Source organism: Microcebus murinus, chromosome 26, assembly GCF_040939455.1.
Source record: "Microcebus murinus isolate Inina chromosome 26, M.murinus_Inina_mat1.0, whole genome shotgun sequence".
In the NCBI taxonomy this organism is placed as follows: Eukaryota; Metazoa; Chordata; class Mammalia; order Primates; family Cheirogaleidae; genus Microcebus; species Microcebus murinus.
This window is the reverse complement of record NC_134129.1, coordinates 5677746-5699761: the sequence shown is the minus strand read 5'-3', so window position 1 is coordinate 5699761 and position 22016 is coordinate 5677746. Positions and strand designations below refer to the sequence as shown.

General features: G+C 36.6%; 1 protein-coding gene across 1 annotated transcript; it reads left to right on the top strand.

The window, feature by feature from the left end:
- The first annotated feature begins 9622 nt into the window (after positions 1-9622).
- LOC109729208 (UDP-glucuronosyltransferase 2B4-like) lies at positions 9623-21105 on the top strand. Its single transcript, XM_020284266.2, has 6 exons — positions 9623-10365; positions 11675-11823; positions 15500-15631; positions 17651-17738; positions 18644-18863; positions 20469-21105. Exons 1-6 carry the CDS (start codon positions 9642-9644, stop codon positions 20746-20748), a joined length of 1593 nt encoding a protein of 530 aa, XP_020139855.2. The 5' UTR covers positions 9623-9641; the 3' UTR covers positions 20749-21105.
- Positions 21106-22016: the final 911 nt, after the last annotated feature.

The window sequence follows — 22016 nt, the reverse complement described above, 5'->3', positions numbered from 1 at the left end:
ATCTCCATATTGCTTTCCACAGAGGTTGAACTAGTTTGCAGTCCCACCAGCAGGGTAGGAGTGTTCCTCTCTTTCCGCATCCACGTCAGCATTTATTGTTTGGAGACTTTTTGATAAAGGCCATTCTCACTGGAGTTAAGTGATATCTCATTGTGGTTTTGATTTGCATTTCCCTGATGATTAGAGATATTGAGCATTTTTTCATATGTTTGTTGGCCATTCTTCTGTCCTCTTGAGAAAAGTTTCTGTTCAAGTCCTTTGACCACTTTTTAATAGGGTTATTTGATTTTTTTCTTGCTGATTTTCGTGAGTTCTAAGTATATTCTAGTTATCAGCCCCTTATCAGATGCATAGGATGCAAAAATTTTCTCCCATTCTGTAAGTTGTCTGTTTACTTTCATGACTGTTTCTTTGGCTGTGCAGAAGCTTTGTAGTTTGATCATGTCCCATTTATTTATTTTTGTTGCTGCTGTGATTGCCTTTGGAGACTTCTTCATAAACTCTTTGCCGAGGCCGATGTCTAGGAGAGTGTTTCCAACTTTTTCCTCTAGAATTCTAATAGTTTCATACCTTAGGTTTAAGTCTGTTATCCAGCAGGAGTTGATTTTTGTAAGAGGTGAAAGGTGTGGGTCCTGTTTTAGCCTTCTACAAGTGGCTATCCAGTTTTCCCAGCACCATTTATTGAAAAGGGATTCTTTTCCCCAGTGTATCTTTTTGTCTGCTTTGTCAAAGATTAGATGGCTATATGAGGATGGTTTTATATCAGGATTCTCACATCTGTTCCACTGGTCAATATTCCTATTCCTGTGCCAATACCATATTGATTTAATTACTATAGCTTTGTAGTATAGTTTGATCTCTGGCATCTTAATACCTCCGATTTTGTTTTTGTTGCCTAGAATTGCTTTTGATATTTGGGGTCTTCTTTGGTTCCATACGAAGTGTAAAATTATTTTTTCTATATCTGTGAAGAATGCTGATGGGATTTTAATTGGTATTGCATTGAATCTGTAGATCAGTTTCGGTAGTATAGACATTTTAATAATGTTGAGTCTGCCGATCCACGAGCATGGTATGGATTTCCATCTGCTTACATCCTCTGCTATTTCCTTCCTCAGTGTTTTATAGTTCTCCCTGTAGAGGTCTTTTACCTCCTTGGTTAAGTATATTCCAAGGTACTTTAATTTCTTTGTTGCTGTTGTGAAGGGAATTGAGTCTTGATTTGGTTCTCAATTAGATGGTTGTTGGCATATATGAATGCCTCTGATTTCTGGGTATTGATTTTGTATCCTGAAGCTTTACTAAATTTATTTATCAGTTCCAGGAGTTTCTTGGTTGAATCTTTGGAGTTTTCTAGATATAATATCATATCATTAGAGAAGTTTACTGTTATTCGAATTGGCGTTCCCTTGTATGTTACTTGCTTCTTTCATCTTACAGCTCTTAGAAGGGCCTCTTTAGTTGATATTTTGGTCAGTCTGATGACTGCATTTTGTGACGTGTTTCTGTTTGCGTTGAATCTCACAGGGGTCCTCTGAGCTTCTTGAATGGTATATCGAGGTTTTTAGCAAGGCCTGGGAAATTTTCCCCTATTATATCTTCAAATAGCTTTTTCAACACTTGAGTGTTGTCTTCTTCCTCTTCTGGTAACCGTATGACTCTCACATTAGGTTTCTTCACATAATCCCACAGCTCTTGTAGGCTTTGCTCTTTTCTCTTGTTTCTCTGCTCTATCTCTGTGACTGATTTATTTAATTGGTGGGTGTTATATTCAATCTCTGAGATTCTTTCTTCTGTTTGATCTACCCTGAATTTTGTAGTTCCCTGAATTGATTCTTCATTTCCAGGAATTTGGTTAAACTTTTCTTCATTGTGTTGTTCAATGTCCTGGAGGCTTTTTGTGGTTTCTTTGTGTTGGTCATTGAGTTGTTGTTGCAGCTCGGTGAGTGTTCTTATGATCCACATACGAAATTCCTCTTCCGTCATTTTGGTTGCCTTATTTTGGTTGGTGTCCGTTTCTAGGGGGCTGGTGCTCCTCTTTGGGGTTTTTTTTTCCATTTTGTTCTTCATATTTCTGGAGTTCCTTTGCTGATTTCTTCCCATATCAATAAGTTGCTGTTTCTTTGCTTTAGTTTTTTGTTTGGATATTCACATGTCTTATTTAGTTTCTGAGCCAGTAGTTGGTGTCTGTGGGTGAGATTTGATCATTCCCTGTATAATGAGTCAGTAGGTGCCATAAAAAGGCTGTGCAGGATGTTCTCCCTGTCAGTAGGTGGTGCTTTCTTGGAGGAACAGGCTATGCTGTTGTTTTTGTGTCCTGTAACCAGCTCTTGTTCCTGTAAGGAGGCACTCTAGTGCCTCAGGTGGTCGGTGCGACCCTGGGACTTCCAGGTGTGTCCTTTTCTCCCCTTCAGTGAGGACTGGTCTAGGAGAGAATCTGGGTGGAGCTGGGTTGGGTAAGCCTGCCCTCAGGCACCACCAATGTCGTTAGCAGTAGTCAAAGTTCTGTTCTCTGCTACCAGGCAAAGCTGACAGGGAGGGGCTCGAATGGCCCTGCTCAGTCAGAAAGTCTGCATGTGGAGTGGGGCTGTCTGATACCTGCAGTCTGGAGCGGGCCTTGCGTCTTTCCACCATCCCCAACTCCGCAGCTACTCCTGGGCCTCTGCCAGAAGGTCAAACCACACGCCACGAGGCCTCCGTGGACTGTGATGCCGGCCGGGAGTTTCCCTGTGCAGGAATGCCACCTGGGCTGGACACATGGTCTCCCTTTGGGAGGAGGGTTGCCCTCTAGGATGCTGATCTGCCCCTGAAGGCACACACACTTCAGTATGTTGTTTGTGTATATCCCTTCTGTGCCCCGGGCAATGCGAGACCTCGGTACATGGGATCTGGTCTGCAGGTCTGACCTCTGGGTCCCAGAGTTCAAACTATATCCCCACCAGGGAGAAGAGTTCCAGTCCCAATTCACCCACAGCGAGCCCAAGCTGGGTCTATGTCTCTCAGCCTCAGGGTCTTCCCCGTTCTCCTGGGTAGCTATAGTATTTTCAGATAACATAAATTTTACAATAGCAAAAGTAAAAAAGGACAAAGATGGCCACTATGTAATGGGGAAGGGAAGATCCAACAATAAGAATTAACAATTTTTCATATTTATGCACCTAACTCAGGAACTCCCAATTACATAAAGCAAACCTTGTTTAATCTTAATAGCATGATAAACAATAATACCATATTAGGAAAGGACTTCTATACCCAATTGAAATAACAGGACAGTTCTCCAAAACAGAAAATCAGCAAGGAAATAAGGGACTTAAAAAGAGCTCTAGAACAAAAAGATCTGACAGACTGCTACAGAACATTCCACCCAAATGAAGCAAAATATACAATCTTCTCATCAGCCCATGCAACTTTCCCTAAAATTGAACACATAGTAGGCCACAAATCAGACCTCAAAAATTCAAAAGGTACAAATTATGCCATGTACATTCTGTGATCAAAGTAGTATAAAATTAGAGTTGAATTCAACCAGGAATACTCACCATGTGACGAAGTCATGGAAAATAAACAATCTTTGTTGAATAATTATTGGATCATGGAGGAAATACTGAAAGAAATCAAGAGTTTCTTTGAATTAAGTGATAAAGGAGACACAAGTTATCAAAACCTGTGGATACAGCAAAAGCATAACTGAAAGGAAAACTAATAGCAATAAATGCTCACATCCAAAAAACAGAAAGATCAAAAATTGACAATCTAATAAACAGTCTCAAGGAATTGGAAAAGGAAGAGCAAATAAATTTAAAACCTGGTAGTAGAAAAGAAATAGCAGAACTAAATGAAATTGAGAACAAGAGAACTATACTGAAGATCAACAAAACCAAAAGCTGGTTTTGTGAAAAGATAAACAAAATTGACAGCCTTCTTGCTAAATTGAGAAGATTAATAAGGGAAAGAATGCTAATAAACTCAAGTAGAAATGAAACAAAGAGGTAACAACAAACACCACAGACATACAAAACATTATTTTTGATGACTATAAAAACTTACATGCCCATAAACTACATAAAGAGGATGAAATGGACAAATTCTTGGAAACACACAACCTCCTTAAGTTCACCCAGGAGGTAGTAGAATTCCTGAGTAGATCAATCTCAAGCTCAGAAATAGGAGCAGCAATTAACAACTTTCCAAAATGCAAAAGTCTGGACCAGATGGCTACACTTCAGAGTTTTACCAAACATACAAAGAAGAACTCATACCTATACTACAGAAATTATTCCACAACATTCAGAAAGATGGTATCCTTCCTAACTCATTCTAAAAAGCCAATATCACATTGGTACCAAAGCCAGGAAAGGACACAAGAAAAAAAAGAAAACTATAGAACAATATCCTTCATGAATAATCCTTCATGCAAAAATCCTTCATGCAAAAATCCTCAACAGAATTTAAGTAAATCGAATTCAGCAGTATATCAAAGAAATAATTCACCATGACCAGGTGGGCTGTAATCCAGGAATGCAAGGCTGGTTCAACATACACAAATCTATAAATGCAATTCACCCCATAAGTAAAAACAAGAACAAAGACCATTGATACTTTCAGTAGATGGAGAAAAAGCATTTGAGAAAGTCCAGCACACTTTTATGATAAAAACTCTTAACAAAATAGGCATAGATGGGTCATACCTTAAAATTCTCAAATCCATTTATGATAAAGCCACAGCCAATATCAAAATGAATGAGGAAAGATTAAAACCATATCCACTTAGAACCAGAACCAGACAGGTTGCCCACTATCTCTACTTCTATTCAACATAGTGATGGAAGTCCTTGCTAGAGCAATTAGACAAGAGAAGGATAAGGGTTTCCAAATGGGGGCAGATGAGATCAACCTCTCCTCTTTGCTGAGGATATGATAGTGTATCTAGAAAACACCAAATATTCAACCACAGGACTCCTGGAATTGATAAATGAATTCAGTGAAATCTCAGAATACAACATCAATACACACAAATCAGAGGCTTTCATACATGTCAATAATAGTCAAGCTGAAATTCAAATAAAAAATGTAATACCTTTTACAATAGCCTCAAAGAAAATTAAATATCTGGGAATATATTTAACTAAAGATGTGAGAGACTCTGACAGGGAGAACTAGGAAACACTAAGAAAAGAAATTGTGGCAGATGTAAACAGATGGAAAAATCTACCTTGCTCATGGATTGGTAGAATCGACATCATTAACATGTCCATACTACCTAAAGTCATCTACAGAATTCATGCAATCCCTATCAAAGTACCATCATCATTCTTTACAGATCTAGAAAAAATAATTCTATGCTTTGTATGGAACTAGAGAAGACCTCATATAGCCAAAGCAATTTTAAGAAAAATAACAAATTGGAGGTATCTGTCTACCAGACTTCAAGCTGTACTACAAGGCTATAGAAATTAAAACAGTATTGCACTGGTCCAAGAACAGAGACATAGACCTTTGGAACAGGATGGAGAATTCAGAGATGAAACCATCCACATATGCTAATCTAGTGTTTGACAAAGCGGACAAAAATATACACTAGGGAAAAGAATCTCTTTTCAGTACATAGTGCTAGCAAAACTGGATAGCTACATGCAGAAGATTGAAACTGAATCCCCACCTCTCACCTCTCACAAAAATCAATTCAAGATAAAGAACAGACTTATATCTAAGGCATGAAACCTTAAGAATTCTATAAGAAGATGTTGGGAAGACTCTTTCAAACATCAGCCTAGGTAAAGAATTCCTGAAGAAGACTCACAAAGCAATAACAATAGCAACAAAATAAATAAATGGAATCTGATCAAACTATAAAGCTTTTGCACATCCAAACAACACCATCAACACCATCAACAAATTGGCAAAGGAAATGCAGCAACTTTTCAAAAGAAGACAGAATAATGGCCAGCAAACATATTAAAAAATGCTCAACATCTTTAATCATTAGGGAAATGCAAATCAAAACCACAATGAAATATATCACCTAACCTCAGTGAGATTAGCCTGTATCAAAAATGTCAAGAAATGTCACTTTGGGGACTCAGAACTAGGTTGATAAACCAGTCTGAGTATGCCCTGTCCTTGACAAAGTAGCTTGGTTGAAAGAATCAGTGAAAGAACACAGGAAACGTGAAAGATCAGAGAGAAAAGTCACCTCCCAAAGAATAGAATCCCAACATAAAGAAACAACAAGAACTATACAGGAAATGAAGACAAATTCTCTAAAGAAATGGAAATACTACGAAAAAACCAAATGGAATTCATGGCAATGAAGGAGACATTTAAGGATCTTTAAAACACAGCGAAAAGCCTCCAGAATAGAATGGATCACACAGCGGAAAGACTCTGAGACTAGAAGATAATGCCTATGGGCTAAACAAATCAGATGAAGTAAAAGGACACAGAAATAAGAGATAAGACAAAAACATACAAGAAATGTGGGTTTACATAAAGAAGCCAAATATAGGAATCATTGTCGTTTCAGAGGGAGAAGAAAATACACAAAAAAAGCTTTCCATTTCTTTAGAGAATTTGTCTTCATTTCCTGTATAGTTCTTGTTGTTTCTTTATGTTGGGATTCTATTTTCTCTTCAATTCCATTGAATTTTCTTACAATCCATATTTGGAATTCTTCCTCTATCAGTTTAATCACACTGTGTAAGTTGGTATCTACTGAAGGAGATGGAAATATTTCTTTGGGAGATGACTTTTCTCTCTGATCTTTCACGTTTCCTGTGTGGGGTGTCCAATGGTGCAATTGCTAAGGATTCTGAATAAGATTTTCCTTCCCAGACCATAAGCCCCTAAACTGGCAATAGCTAGGGCTCTAAGGGCAAGCCCTTGTGTTATGATCTTATTAGATGATCATAACCAACCCAGTGCACTCAGTCAATAGTCTGTCCCCTTTTGCTTAGTTCTAAGGTCTCATAGAGTCAAGCCAGTCACACAGGGAAAGCAACCTTTCTCCTGTCTCCCTGCCTTCACGGGCTGAGTCTGTCCTGTATGGCTGGGGGAGGGGTTTTTTGTATGACTTCCACAAGTCTCAGCCCAGAAAACACCTTGTCTTATTTCTCTCCTCCTCCAAAGGTGGGGCCTGATCTGCTGGGCAGGGATAGGGGTGTTGCCTGAGTCTGTTGCCTGGCCAACACCCCACAGGGTTTTGGGCTATGGACTCCCAAAATGGCAGCTTCCCACCCACAGAGAGCCTGCGCTGGAGACTGCCCAGTGGGTAAGAGGTGCTGGGTTGGGCACGTTGTCTCTAAAAGCCTCCTGCTGAGCCCACTGGTAGCCTAAAACACTGACTCATGACTATTCCATGGGAGAGATCTGTACTCTGTCCCACCCTGCGCCAGCTGAATCTTCAGTGGGTTCCAAGAGCAGAGCCTCCTTTTTGGTGTTCATCTCTCTTGTTCTGGTCCCAATGGACACCAGAGGCAAGGTGCCTGTCTCCAAGCTCCCTCCTGCTGACCCAGGTAGTGTCCACTCAGACCAGTCCCTCCCCAACCCAGTGTGGACCCAGCACAGTGCACTGGAGAGTTCAAAATGTTTCCCACTCCTGTCTCTTCTCTACGCTGCCTTTCAGCCCATGCTACAACTTCACACTGACTTCAGGAGATTCCCTACCTGAGTGGATGTGGAGGATGTGGATGTAGCGGAAGAGTCGCCCTCCTGTGGGTCAGATCACACTGCCAACGCTGGCCAAAGGGCGCCAACTTCCCATGCTCTATTCCCTATTGTATGTCTCACACTCTCCAGGCTTTGCAGTGGATTTTCTAACACACCTTTTTCTTTTTCTAGTGCGGCTTGTCCTGCACTAATTCTCTGCAGGTTCATGATGCTGATCCTGTGGGAGAGCAATCCTCTCATGTGTAGCTGTTTGCATTCTTCACCTCCTATGCTGGGAGCAGAGAGCCAAGAGGTAACCCCTAAGCCACCATTTTCTGATCCCTGAAGTAATTTTTAAAAATCAAGAAGAAATTCTAATCTCTAAAAATAGAACATAGAGATTAATCTTTGTGATCTTGGATTTGCTATTAGTTTCTTAGATATAACAACAACAAAAGCAACCAAATTAAAATAGATAAATTGAACTTCATCAAAACTAGCACTTTTGTGCTTCAAAACACACAATCAAGGAAATGATAATCAAACACCAGAATTAGAAAATATATTTGCAAATTATGTGTTTCATAAGGGACAATTATCAAAAATATATTTGAAAATACAATTCAAAAGTTAGACAAATAGGTAAATTGAAAATAGGCTAAAGATCTGAATAGAGATTTCTGCCAAGAAATATATACAATATCTGATAAGCACAAGAAAAAAGTTTCCACACCTTTAGAAAATAAAGAAATGTAAAAAAAAATTCTCCACACCTTTAGAAAATAAGGAAATGGAAAATAAGGAAATATAAAGATATCACTTCACTCCCACTGGCTAAAATCAACACATGTGTAATTAAAAGTGCTTGCAAAGATGTGGAGAAATGGAAACCCATTGCTGTTGGGGATGGAAAATGGTGCAGCCATTATGGAAAACAGTCTGATAATTCCTCAAAAGCATAAACATACAAGTAGCATATGACTTAGTAATTCTACTTCTAGGCATATACCCAAAATAAATCAAAATATGTCCATACAAAGCTTGTAAATGAATAATAAAAATCAACATTATAATGATGTCAATAAACAATAAATAACATTCATACATGTTAATAAATAACTTTTGGCTTTCATAAAAGTAAAAATTGAACAAAATCAATGTCTATTAATTGACAAATGAATAAATAAAATGTGTCTGTCCATATGATACAATACAATTTGGAAATAAAAAGGAGTGAAGTCCCTATATAAGGAATGCCATGGATGTCCTTTTTTAAACATTATGCTAAGTAAAAAATGCAACTCATAAAGGACCACATAATTTATGATTCCATTTATCGAATTGCATAGAAAAAGAAAATGTATAGACACAGAAATTACATTTGTGGTTGCGTTAGGGGAGGAGGGTGGAGAAATGCAAGGTGAGGAGATTAAAGCTAAATCACACAGGAATTCTTTTCGAGAGATAACACTATTTGTTGTAGTGGATGTACAATTCTTTGAGTGTCTTATGAAACATTTAATTTTAATCAATCCTTGGTCAATCATATGGTTTACACATTACATATCAACAAAGTTTTACAAAAAAATCTTTGAACCATAATATATAAGAAATACTGACTCAGCTGTATAATTACCTTATTTCTAGTTCTGTGTCATGGGTCTGCAGACCCAGGAGCCTCTCTCTTGCCACTATTTTTGACAGTCCCCTAACATATATTACATAACACAATTTACTTCCACATTCCAGGTCATCAAAATTAGCTGGATTATAGCACTTATAAATATGAAAGAGACATTAAACACACTTGAGTAAATACAGCTCATCTACCTTTGTTTTGTCCAATTAGGAACCACATGCTCACTTTGTTCAAATACTGCATTTACTTTTAAGTATATGAGTTAAATTTTAACTGGATTGATTTATCCTTGGTTATAAGCATGAGAAATGACAGAAAAGACCATCCACTTGAATAAACAGCATTGCATTTCACCAAGATGGCTATGAAATTGGCTTCAGTTCTCCTGCTGATAGAACTGAGTGGTCACTTTAGCTCTGGGTCTTGTGGAAAGGTGCTGGTGTGGCCCACAGGATACAGCCACTGGATGAACATGAAGACAATCCTGGATGAACTTATCCAGAGGGGTCATGAGGTGACTGTATTGACACATCCTATTTCCATTCTCATTGATCGGAAACAAGCAACCAGTATTAAATTTGAAGTTTTTCCTACGTCTTTAACTAAAAGTGATTTTGAAGATGTTATCATTCAACTGATCAATAAATGGATATATAATCTTCCAAAAGATACATTTTTGTCATATTTTTCTCAAGTACAAGAAATCATGTGGAGATTTTCTGAATTTATGAGAAAGTTCTGTAAAGATGCAGTTTTAAACAAGAAACTTATGACAAGGCTACAAGAGTCAAAGTTTGATGTGGTTCTTGCTGATGCCATGGGTCCCTGCGGTGAGCTGCTGGCTGAGATACTTAAAACACCCCTTGTGTATAGTCTCCGCTTCTCTCCTGGCTACCAATTTGAAAAGTATGGTGGAAGACTTCTAGTACCTCCTTCCTATGTACCTGTACTTATGTCAGAATTAAGTGATCAAATGACATTCATGGAGAGGGTAAAAAATATGATATATGTGCTTTATTTTGACTTTTGGTTCCAAACAATTAAAGTGAAGGAGTGGGATCAGTTCTACAGTGAAGTACTGGGTAAGTCATGTTTTTAATTGGTGGTTAGTAATTCCTGTCTTTCCTTAAACCTTGGAAGGTGAGCTTGTATGACTATGAATCAGACGAGTGTATGTTTTGTAAATGCTATTATGATATGAAAATATAAGATGATATATCAATCTCACAAATATTATCAAAAATTATAGGATCAGTTAGAACCTTGTGGCCACCACTTCTACAGTACATCAAGACATAGATGTGCAGATTAGCAATCTAGTAACTACTTTATTACACATTTTTTTCATCCCTAACAAAAGTTAATGGACACATCAAGAAACATCTTGATGAAGGCAGATGTGTAGATTGAGGAGTTAAACATTGTTCTAGCACAACTATTAATGTAGCATTGAGGAAGTTGCTTCTCTTTGTGTGCCTTAATTTCCTTATTTGGAAATTAAAATTTTTTTTTCTGTAGAAACAAAACAATTCCTTCACAGTTGAGAGACAGGCATGTCTTAGATATGAACAACTAAAATGTAAGATTTCCAATCTTTCTATGTTCTTTCACTAAGGGCTTGGAGTCTATCTGTTTTAAAGCCTAAAATCTTACTGATAAATGAACATCCAAGTTTGTGTCTATATATTATTAAATTCTACATTTACATTAAGTAAAATATGAGCCAAATGAAGGGGTAGGAAACTCTATACATTTCTATAATTTTTTAAAAATTCTAGATTCCATGTATATATATTATATATTTATTCTTGAAATACTAATATTATTAAGCTCTCACATGAACCCAAAAAAGTAGTATGTACAAGGATTTCAACTATATTTTCATACAAACTCTTTATAAACTTGGAGAACCAACAAGGATCATGAGACCACCTTCATAAATCATTGATACTATATTCAGTACTTATTACAATGAAGTTTTTATGCGTTTGGTAGGATTAATTGATAGCAGAGCTAAAAGACATGTGTAAATGTATATTTGTTAGTACAGCAGCTTTAGAAAACAAGCAAATGCATGGGTAATTCCAGATTGGCTCATATTTATAATTACTGATGATTGTGAATAAACTGATGTGATATTAGAGACATAGTCTCCTCTGAAAATTCTCTTAGCACTTTGCTTTTGTTATACAAACCTATGAGCAACATACATAGTACATGCGAATTAAATCATGCCTGTATATAAATATGTGTATATATTTCTTTTATCAAAACACAAACACTTTATATGTCTTTGGCTACATTATTACAACTCCTTTCAAGAAATTACCTTTATATTCTCATGACAACTCTCTTGTGTCATCTATGTTTTCTTTTCCTTCTTCCCTTCAGGCAGACCCACTACATTCTATGAGACAATGAAGAAAGCTGATCTGTGGCTTATTCGAAACTATTGGGATTTTGATTTTCCACGCCCATTCTTACCTAATATTGAATTCATTGGAGGACTCCATTGCAAACCTGCCAAATCTCTGCCTAAGGTGAACATATTCCTACTTGTTTGGTTTTGTTTATTGATTGTAAGAGTTGAGGCTCTTCACCATTGTTCTAGCTTAAAAGGAACACTGTTCCTCACCAATGTAAAGGTGTCCCCAAAATATTGACAGCAAAACTTAATGTTTACTTATTTCACTCCAGCATTGAAAGCATTCCTCACTGAGATCCCAGAGTTTTACCTCTTAGAGCACAAAGGGATGGTTTACCTTATCACAACAGGTGTTTCCTGCTTTAGGCCAAGTCTACAGGACACCTCAATAAAGCTGCCCGGGGAAACTTTTGCCTCAACCTCATAATTGCCTAAGAGAGAAGCACAGAGAAAATGTGCAGTGCGTATATAATAAAAACCAAATAAATTCTATTACTTGTATCTGAGAAGTGAGCTTAGATTTGAGTTACAAAAGAATTCTTCCAGTATATAAAATAATACTCCTTAGGAAGGAACATAGGAACCAAATATATTTTACTTTAATATTCTACTATTAACACAAAAGAAGTAAGCTTTCTAGTGCACTATCATATTAATGTAATCTGTTACAAGATATTTTTTGTCTACCTTTTTATTAGCACCAACATAAAACTGAAATCTTATTCAAAAATAAAACCCAGCCGGGCGTGGTGGCTCACGCCTGTAATCCTAGCACCCTGGGAGGCTGAGGCGGGCGGATTGCTCGAGGTTGGGAGTTCGAAACCATCCTGAGCGAGACCCGGTCTCTACTAAAAATAGAAAGAAATTAATTGACCAACTAAAAATATATATACAAAAAACTAGCCGGGCATGGTGGCACATGCCTGTAGTCCCAGCTACTTGGGAGGCTGAGGCAGGAGGATCGCTTGAGCCCAGGAGTTTGAGGTTGCTGTGAGCTAGGCTGACGCCACGGCACTCACTCTAGCCTGGGCAACAAAAGTGAGACTCTGTCTCAAAAAAAAAAAAAAATAAAAAAAAAAATAAAACCCAATATTTAAGTTGAATGCAAATTGTTTATGGTAATTTTCATGAGGGAGAAGAGGAGAGGTAAGATTAGTGAAAATGCTATGCAATTGAAACCTAACAAATTTTCCCATTTACTTTAAGGGAAGATGATAGAGTCAGTGAGAGAGGGAAGAGAGTAGGAGAAGGAGGATAAGGAACAGGACAACTAGTAGTAAAATAGTGATAATTACTAGCACTAGCCATTGCTACTAACTTGCATGATAATTTGAATTCAAGTTAAAAGTTGTGAAATGTATTCTCTAATTATTATACAAAGTAATTATCCCACAAATTGCTAACTTTTCCATTAAATATTAAGTAATTACATTACTTAAGTAATATACAAAAAATATAATATAAAAATATTAAGTAATATACAAAGTAATTATCCCACAAATTGCTAACTTTTCCATTAAATATTAAGTTCTGAGGTAATACTTTTATATTTTAGAGTAGTAAGACATTTAGTAAAATATAGGAAGCGTTTAGAATGCATGTACCTGTTGGTTTCAAAGTATACGTATGTGAAACTATAGAAACAAAAAATAAATCAAGTTGGCAACTCAAAGTAATTTGCATGTCTTATATTAAAAAGGATTAAAAACTTCTATTCTGTTCATACCATATTACCACAGTAATTTTACCCAAAATTAATCAACCATAATGCAAGTTTTGTTGGAAACTGAGAGGCAAAATGATGTAGAGAACAATATCACAAAGTTTTCTCTGATTTCAATTTATAAAGACACACTTGAAGTTCTCACACTTGAAGTTCTCACACTTGAAGGAGGGAAAAAGAAACGCATGTAACCTAAACATTTGTAACCTCATAAAATGCTGAAATAAAAAAAATTAAAAAATAGAAAAAATAAATAAAGCAAAATGATCAAAGAATAAAAAATTAAAATTTTCTAAATAAATATCACATAAATACATTGAGCTATATAAACAGAATAAAAATCATAATGAAAGTACATGAAATTTTAATTGGGAATATATCTGGACAGAGAGTATGGATGAAAATCAATATCTTTGCTTTTAATTTTTTATACTATTACAAAATTTCTTACATTGATCTTGTATTATTTTTATAAAGGAATCACAGAAAGAGATCAGTAATGAATCTGTAAAGAGAGGTTGTATTACTTCATAGTGAATGAATGAAGGTTTTTATAGGCAGTCAGCCAGTGAGACAAAACATTGAAAACAAGTTACAAGAAATGTTTCTTCAGGTAACGGAATCACACAGAATACCTGGATGTCCCATGTATTACATGGAAGAGTGTTTAAAGTACAGTGACTCTCCTCTTAAAACTAATGTCATTGGTTCAAACTATTCTTTTTGTAAATAGCTGTTTTAAATAGAGAGTTCACCCCAAGGATTAACATATGAAAGTCTACTTGTGATGTAGAAAAAAATGATCATTATTTTGCAGAAATAAACAATGAATTTAATAAGAAAGGAACAACAACAAAAAGAGAATATGATTTGGATGTGATGCCCAGGATACACTTGGTTCTACATTTATTTTTGATCTTTCACCTCTTTCCTTTTTTTGTGGAGGGTGGGGGGTGTTGGTTGTTTGAATTTCTTTGGTGGGAGAATACATTGAATGGTTTAGAATATTCCTATGTAGAATGTATTAATATTGAAAAATGGGCACAGAATGGAAAACACAAGTGAAGATCATTCTCAATCAAGTCCAAGCAAGCTCATATTCACCAAGAACTTTACACACTGTGAGTGAGCTACTCAGGAGAGTGACCAGGTCTCCACGACAGCGAGGCCTGCTGTTCTCTCCCCTGTGACAAAGCTGCTCTCCGTGGGACACAGTGAGAGGACAAGGACAGTCCCTCCCTGACAGTTATAAATAGCACAGCAATTTCAAGTGTAATTTCAGGATAAAAAATGTCTCATACATAAACAATGACCTAAGAAATATCATTAAACTATGTACCTATATACCATCTAAATCTATGTATCAAAGGAACCCTTGGGACTATTTCCCTATAATTCTAAACCACAATATCATAATCCAGAATATCAGTGACTATCAACCTTCACCTACTGTCTGTGTGCGTGTGTGGGAAAAGACTGGGAAATTCTGACACACTTTAAGTGAGGGAGAAAATATTATAGAACTGAAAAAATGTGGATGTAAAATCATCCCAACTCTTAGTAAGATACCCTCCTGGTAATAATCAGAGAATAACTCCAATGGCTCCAAACCAAAAAATATTATAGAAAAATGCCTGAAATGAACAAAAGTTATTTGAAACTATAACCACATAGAATTAAAGCCTAGTGAATCCACCTTTAAAAAAGTAAATTATAATAGTAAAGACAATAATATAATTGAACATTCTGGGTATAATATTTTCTAGCATTATCTTTCCCAACTATATTGTAATAGCTCTACTTCATTTCTTCCTCCCATGCACATACATACATGCATACACATGCAAACACATATTTGCACAAATACCGACAATAGAAGCCATCTATCACACAAAACACATTACTTTCCAAATAAACCAAGTGATGAGCTCAGTTAAAAAATGGCCCTTGCTCTACTAATTCTTGATAATACTTGCTTTTTTCTCTTCTTAGATGTTTTTAACAATCTCTTCAAATGTCGTTCTTATACTGACACCCATTTGTGATGGAACACATGTTTTCTTCACAGGAGATGGAAGACTTTGTCCAGAGCTCCGGGAAAAACGGCATTGTGGTGTTTTCTCTGGGGTCGATGCTCAGTAACATGACAGAAGAAAGGGCCAATGTGATCGCTGCAGCCCTTGCCCAGATCCCACAAAAGGTTGGAGAAAGCGTCTAATGGTGGACAGCTACTGAATCACTCTGTTCAACTTTGTAAAGAGTACGGCTGCAGAAATTTCTGTCAAAAGCATTAACTGTTAGGATAGCTCTACTTATCTCAGATATCATCTCAAAAACTAAAATATATATGGAAGATGCTACAATAGTAAATAGGAGGGTTTTCATTTGTAATAACATTGGCATTAACAGTGTGATTATAAGAAATATACTGAAAAGGTGCAGTGAAATTTTGATATTATTAAATATCATGGTATTGAAAACAGACATCACTAAATTCTACCCTGTCATTTAATCCTATTTAACAGACTTCCTGAGGGCTCTGTACACACTACAGGTATTATCAGAAAGAAATTAAATTTTAGTGAGTGTCTGCACTAGCACAATCACAATGAGCAGGTATTGAGAAAAGTCTGCAATGCATTGCAGGTTAGGCTTCTCATGTGATCTGACCTTTTGTAACTCCTATAAATTTGGAAAAAGCCTATTTGGTGTGCAGTCAGGTCTCTATTCAGAGACAGGATGATTGGGCTGAGAAATCACTACCCCAGGTACCCATCCAGCCAAGTGAAATTACAGAAATAAAAACTCACCTGCCTTGCTGGACAGGCCTGGATGTAATGTGAAGTTGCAGATGGGATCCTGCCCTAATAGTAGAACCTGTGCATTATAAAACGTGGCCCCACAAGACTCTGACCAAACCACTAAATAAACACCTCTTTTGGATTGAGGAAAGAGAATGGAATAAAGGAAGGACTCAATCAGAATGAAGGCAGGAATGGGAAGAGGTTCAGAGGCTCCTTCCCTAAAATTTAGTAGGAAAGTATTTCCCATTAATAATATATAGAATACATTTGCAGTCTATGTATATTCATGAATGACTTTTTAAGTTTTCTATCTATCTCCCCTAATGACCTGTGCTACTTTTTTGCTGAAAACTCAAAATACTTCAACACTAAAATAGCAAGTGGAAGGTAATCAGGTCTAAAATTTATCCAAGTTTATACGGATTGACCGGCAAAGTCTACAGTAAGCTTATTTTGGTATTGGCCATGGAAATGGCTTAGTTATAGTAGACCATATGAATCACTTCTGTGGCCTATCATCTAAGTGTTTATGATCTATTAAGTAAAATTTTAGGAAAATACAGTTTTGGACTTTTTCAACGGCTGTGTTGCTATTCGTCGATTGACCACCAGCACTATTTTTCTACATTGAAAGAATTTTCAAAACTAGAAATAGTGATAACACTCCAAATTTCTGTCAAAAATTTCCACTTGAACTTTTTCTTGGTAGAAATGCTTAATAAATTCTACCTAACAGTAGTCATGCATACTACCAATGCAGAATGGCTATCTTCCTCACAAGTAGCTCATCTGACAGATTAGTTTCGTAAATCAAATAATGTCAAACTGTAAAGAAATTATTTATATAAAAAGTACATATAAACGAATGACTATTTATATTACTGAAAAGCTTGAGGTGATAGCCACAATTCCCATGATTGCAATTTACACATTCTGTGCCTGTATGAACATATCATGTGTACATAAGTATAAATATTCACTGCCCAAGATAATTAAATATAAAATTTGAAAGAAGGAATAAACAGAATATTATTAAATTTAGAAGATGGCAGCTAGTAGAAAATGCACAAATAAAATAAATGCAAAGATCATTACGATGTATGTGTTTTATATTACAATTATATTGACTGTCAATTTTTTCAAATACTTGAATTTACTATTGAAAGTATCATTCATCTAACTTACTTAAAATTCTTTATATATCAAAGTGATTCTAACCATGAGCGCATAAAATCCGGTTATCCTATTTACCTCAGAGTTTTAGTAGTTCTCATTACCTAACAACCTTGTTCTCATTTCTTCATCTTTTATAAGGAGGGGATTTAACTAGATGGTCGATATCCCCTTTAGAGCTTTACCCTGCCATAACTTTGGAGTTCCCACCATGGAACAAGGTATTTCTTTTACCCTGACAGGTTCTATGGAGATTTGATGGCAAGAAACCAGACACCTTAGGACCCAATACTCGGCTGTACAAATGGTTGCCTCAGAATGACCTTCTTGGTAAGATATTGGAGAAAAAATGCTGAATATGTGACTAACAGCCAATTAGAGTGGTAGTGGGTCAACAGCAATGAACATATGGACTATTTATTGTTGAAAACTCAAAAATAAACCTAACTACTTTATACTTATTGTCAAGCCTTAGGGGGGAAGAATAAACTACAACAGTTGTCATTATGTTACATACACTCATATTTTTTATGTGCAAAAACAAAATAACTTTATATGAGGTGTCTCTGATTCTCAGATAATTTTTCAATAGCGTCCTGGGTTGTCTGTCTGTCTCCTATTTCTACAACTTCACCCCTGTCCTTCTCCCTACTGCAAGGTTATTCCACATGACACAGAACAAGAACAGTTGCTCTTCCATTACCGGTGACTCTGCATTTTTCATGGGAAAAACTCCCAGGCTTTACTGTAATGTGCTCACACCCTCCCAGGGAAGTGTGGCCTGTCCTTCCTCTGACCCTAGCCCTGCTCCCAGCACTCTCCCTGTGCCCTGGGCACTCACATGTCAGACTCCCTCACTGCATGTTGCTTTCAGAGAACGTGTTTTTATGAATACATGCTCAATCTTTTCCTTCTCTTCTTTCTTGTTTATATTTCACACATTTTATTTCTTTTTCCCAAAATGTGTCTTTTCATCTTTTCTGCTCACTAATCTTGTATCCATTTTTCCATTCTCGAGTCCCACACCATTTCTTCCATGCAGGCCTCACTTTCCTCTCCAGCAAAAGTAGGTGCTTCCTCCTCTGAAATCTGACAGCAATTTTAGGGCAGTGTCCTGGGTGTTCTAACCTGTTACCTAGAAAACATTACCACTTTCAGTGTCCTGTATTGTGCATTTCCCATTTTATTCCTAAGACTCATAGTGAATAATTCTACTGATATTCACCCAATTCCAGGTCATCCAAAAACCAAGGCTTTTGTAACTCATGGTGGAGCCAATGGCGTCTATGAGGCCATCTACCACGGGGTCCCCATGGTGGGCATCCCTTTGTTTGCGGATCAACCAGACAACATTGCTCACATGAAGGCCAAGGGAGCAGCTGTTAGAGTGGACTTCAACACAATGTCAAGGACAGATTTGCTCAGTGCTTTGAGGACGGTCATTAATGACCCTGTGTGAGTACACTAATTCTTTTAAAAAGTGGTATTGATAGATATGGTCTCTTGTCAACATGAAGATGAAATTCATCCCCTTTTCAGTAGATTAATATTGAAAGAATTTAAATTATGTAACCAATGTAAAATCTGCTTTTGTTTTCCACCATTTATTTCACGGTTGCATTGAACTCTATAAATTTAATGGGTAAACAATTAGTGCAAAATCTTCTACATAAGCATAACTTCCAATATATTGATAAGTATAAAAAAGATAAATTTTAAAAAACAAGACAGAATTCACAGTTAAAAAAGGGTAATGAACTTACAAATATGATAAAATATTGTAATTCAATTCCTAAAATTTCTGAATGTGTCACTTTTTTCTTGCCCCTAAATTTACTTTTATATTATAATTACTTTAATAGCTTTGATAATGAGCTATAATTTATAATGCATATAGTTCACCTATTTAGAGTGTAAAATTTTAATATTTTTAGTATTTTTAAAGAATCATGAAGCCATCACCATAATATAATTTTAGAACTTTTGTATCAACCCCAAAGAAACTTCATAGGGTATAGATGTCTTTTCCAATAAGACCCTAATGCCAGGTAAAGGCCCATTTATTTTTGTCTGTATGAATTACCCTTTCTTGAATTCTGACATAAATGGAATTATGCAATTTATGGTGTTTTGTAAGTAGTTTTTTTCACTAGGCATAATTTTTTTAGTTTTATCCATGTTGTTGCATGTATCAGTATTTTGTTCCCCTTTATTGCTGTATAATGTCCTTTGGTACATGAATATACCATAATGAATCCATCCATTTAGCAGCTCAGGGATATTTTTTTGTTCCAATTATAAACATTGTTATGCACATTTTTGTGTGAAAATATGTTTCTCATATTATGACAGTAGAAATTATTAGTGGAATTGCTGGGCCCTATGGCAAATTTTGTTTGTGAAAAACTGCCAAATTGTTCTTCAATGTACATGCCCCATTTTTCATTACTAACAGCAGTACAGGAGGGTTTCAGTTCCTTCATACTGTTTCCACTTCTCATCTGTGTTTTCATTACAGCCATTATAGTGTGAGTAAAGTAGTCTCTCATTAGTCTTAATTTGTATTTCTCTTATGGCTAAAATTTGAGCATCTCCTCCTCTGCTTACTGGTCATTCCCATATCTTCTTTAGAGAGAAGATATTTCACTCTATTTCAGAGAGTGAAGACAGAAAAGTAGAATAGAAGCAGAGACTTCTCAGGGGCCATTTCAACCACCAGGACACAATTCCCTTTGAAAACATCAAGATGCTCATTCTCAGATTGCATTTCCACTGCCTTACTTACAGCACATGGGATGACTCATAATATTTCTTCTGCTAGAAAGATACGAGCTTTCACACCTGACCTCTCATTTTCCCTTTTAAAAATATTTTAATGATAAAATTCCAATTTAAAAATCAAACTGGCTATGATGGCTCAAAACATTCAAATTCTATGTCAATATTGTTACATTTCCCTTGAGTCATTTGCATGACACTTTTCCAAAACCATTCATGAATTTGATGTGGGTAGCCAATAAGCTTACTTTCAATGTTGGAATATTTATGACTTTTTTCCAGGTATAAAGAGAATGCTATGAAATTATCAAGAATTCACCATGATCAGCCAATGAAGCCCCTGGATCGAGCAGTCTTCTGGATCGAGTTTGTCATGCGCCACAAAGGAGCCAAACACCTTCGGGTTGCAGCCCACGACCTCACCTGGTTCCAGTACCACTCTCTGGATGTGCTTGGGTTCCTTCTGGCCTGTGTGGCCACTGCTATATTCGTCATCACAAAGTGTTGTCTGTTTTTCTGCTGGATGTTTGTTACAGCAAGAAAGAAGGCAAAAAGGGAATAATTAGATCTAGGTTTGAACCTGTAATCCCTGAAAGATGCGACTCCTTCAGTTTATTCCAGCAAGAAGAGTTTGTGATGTAAGATTCCCTTCCTCCTGTGACAACTTGACTTTTCACAATTTAGTTTGTCAAATCAAAGTTTGTTTATGTCACAGTTGATACTTTTTAAAAGTTAGAAATATATTACTGTGAATAGAAAAGAAAAACTGGGGGAAAAGAAAAATATTAAATATGATATGAGTTTATGTAGACATGTACTATCCATATTCAGAAATTTTGTCAAAAATATTTAACAAACTTTATCATTTCCATATTGTACATGAACATGAGACCATCAATACATCCTTGCTCAGTATTAATATTGTTTTACACATGCTTCAAATTCTTTCCTTCATTTAGGTATAGTTTTAATTTCATAGTTTTAATTTCTGTTGATAACTGTCCATCCCTTACACACTGCTCACAACCCTGACTGGTGTGCTCTGCTGGGTCAGGCTCTCAGATATAAAAGGTGCTTCTTCTGCATCCCTGTGAGCCCAGACTCACAGGAACTGCCAGTTTGCGAATGGGAAGACCCAGATATGCAATCAAGGCAACAACACTATTGGGCAGCTCTTCCCCAGGGCTTTAAAAACTCCCCTCCCATTCTTGGGGAGATTCCTGGGAAGGACCTCTGAGACCTCAGTTAAATGATGGGCATTTACTGCAATATGTTGATGACATACTAGTTGTGGGCACTACGACAAAAAGCATCCAACAAGAGTACTATTCTGACTCTAAACTTCCTGGCTGTATCCAAGGTATCCAAGAAAAAGGCTCAGATTTTACAGCCTTCAGTTAAATATCTTGAGTTCAGGTTTTCCCAGTGACAGAGAAACCTGCTCCCTGATTAGCCGGAGGCCTTTGGAGAGCAGCCAGATCTCTCACTTGACAACAGCTGTAGAGTCTGAGACGTGGCCAGTTTCTGTCACGTCTGGATTCCTAACTTGGGACTCATTGCTAAGCCTCTGTATGATGCCTTAAGGGGAGGAGATAATGATCTGTTAGAGTGAACTGGGGACTGCCAAGGGTTTCTGAAATATCTAGGAATAACTGTTGAGTGCCCCTGCATTGGGACTCTCAGATATATAAAAACATTTTGATATTTTTGTGCATAAGAAGCAAGGAATGAGTCTAGGAGTGCTAAGTCAGGATCTGGGAAATATTAAGATACCCATTGCTTATTTCTCAAAGCAAGTGGACATTGTCACAAAGGGATGCCCTTCTTGCA

Bases quoted from the DNA above. Each gene is read 5' to 3' on its own strand.
- LOC109729208 (XM_020284266.2), top strand. From the start codon at position 9,642: ATGGCTATGAAATTGGCTTCAGTTCTCCTGCTGATAGAACTGAGTGGT. The intron at 10,366-11,674 runs GTAAGTCATGTT...TCTTCCCTTCAG, and splicing joins GTTCTACAGTGAAGTACTGG to GCAGACCCACTACATTCTAT. The intron at 11,824-15,499 runs GTGAACATATTC...TTTTCTTCACAG, and splicing joins CTGCCAAATCTCTGCCTAAG to GAGATGGAAGACTTTGTCCA.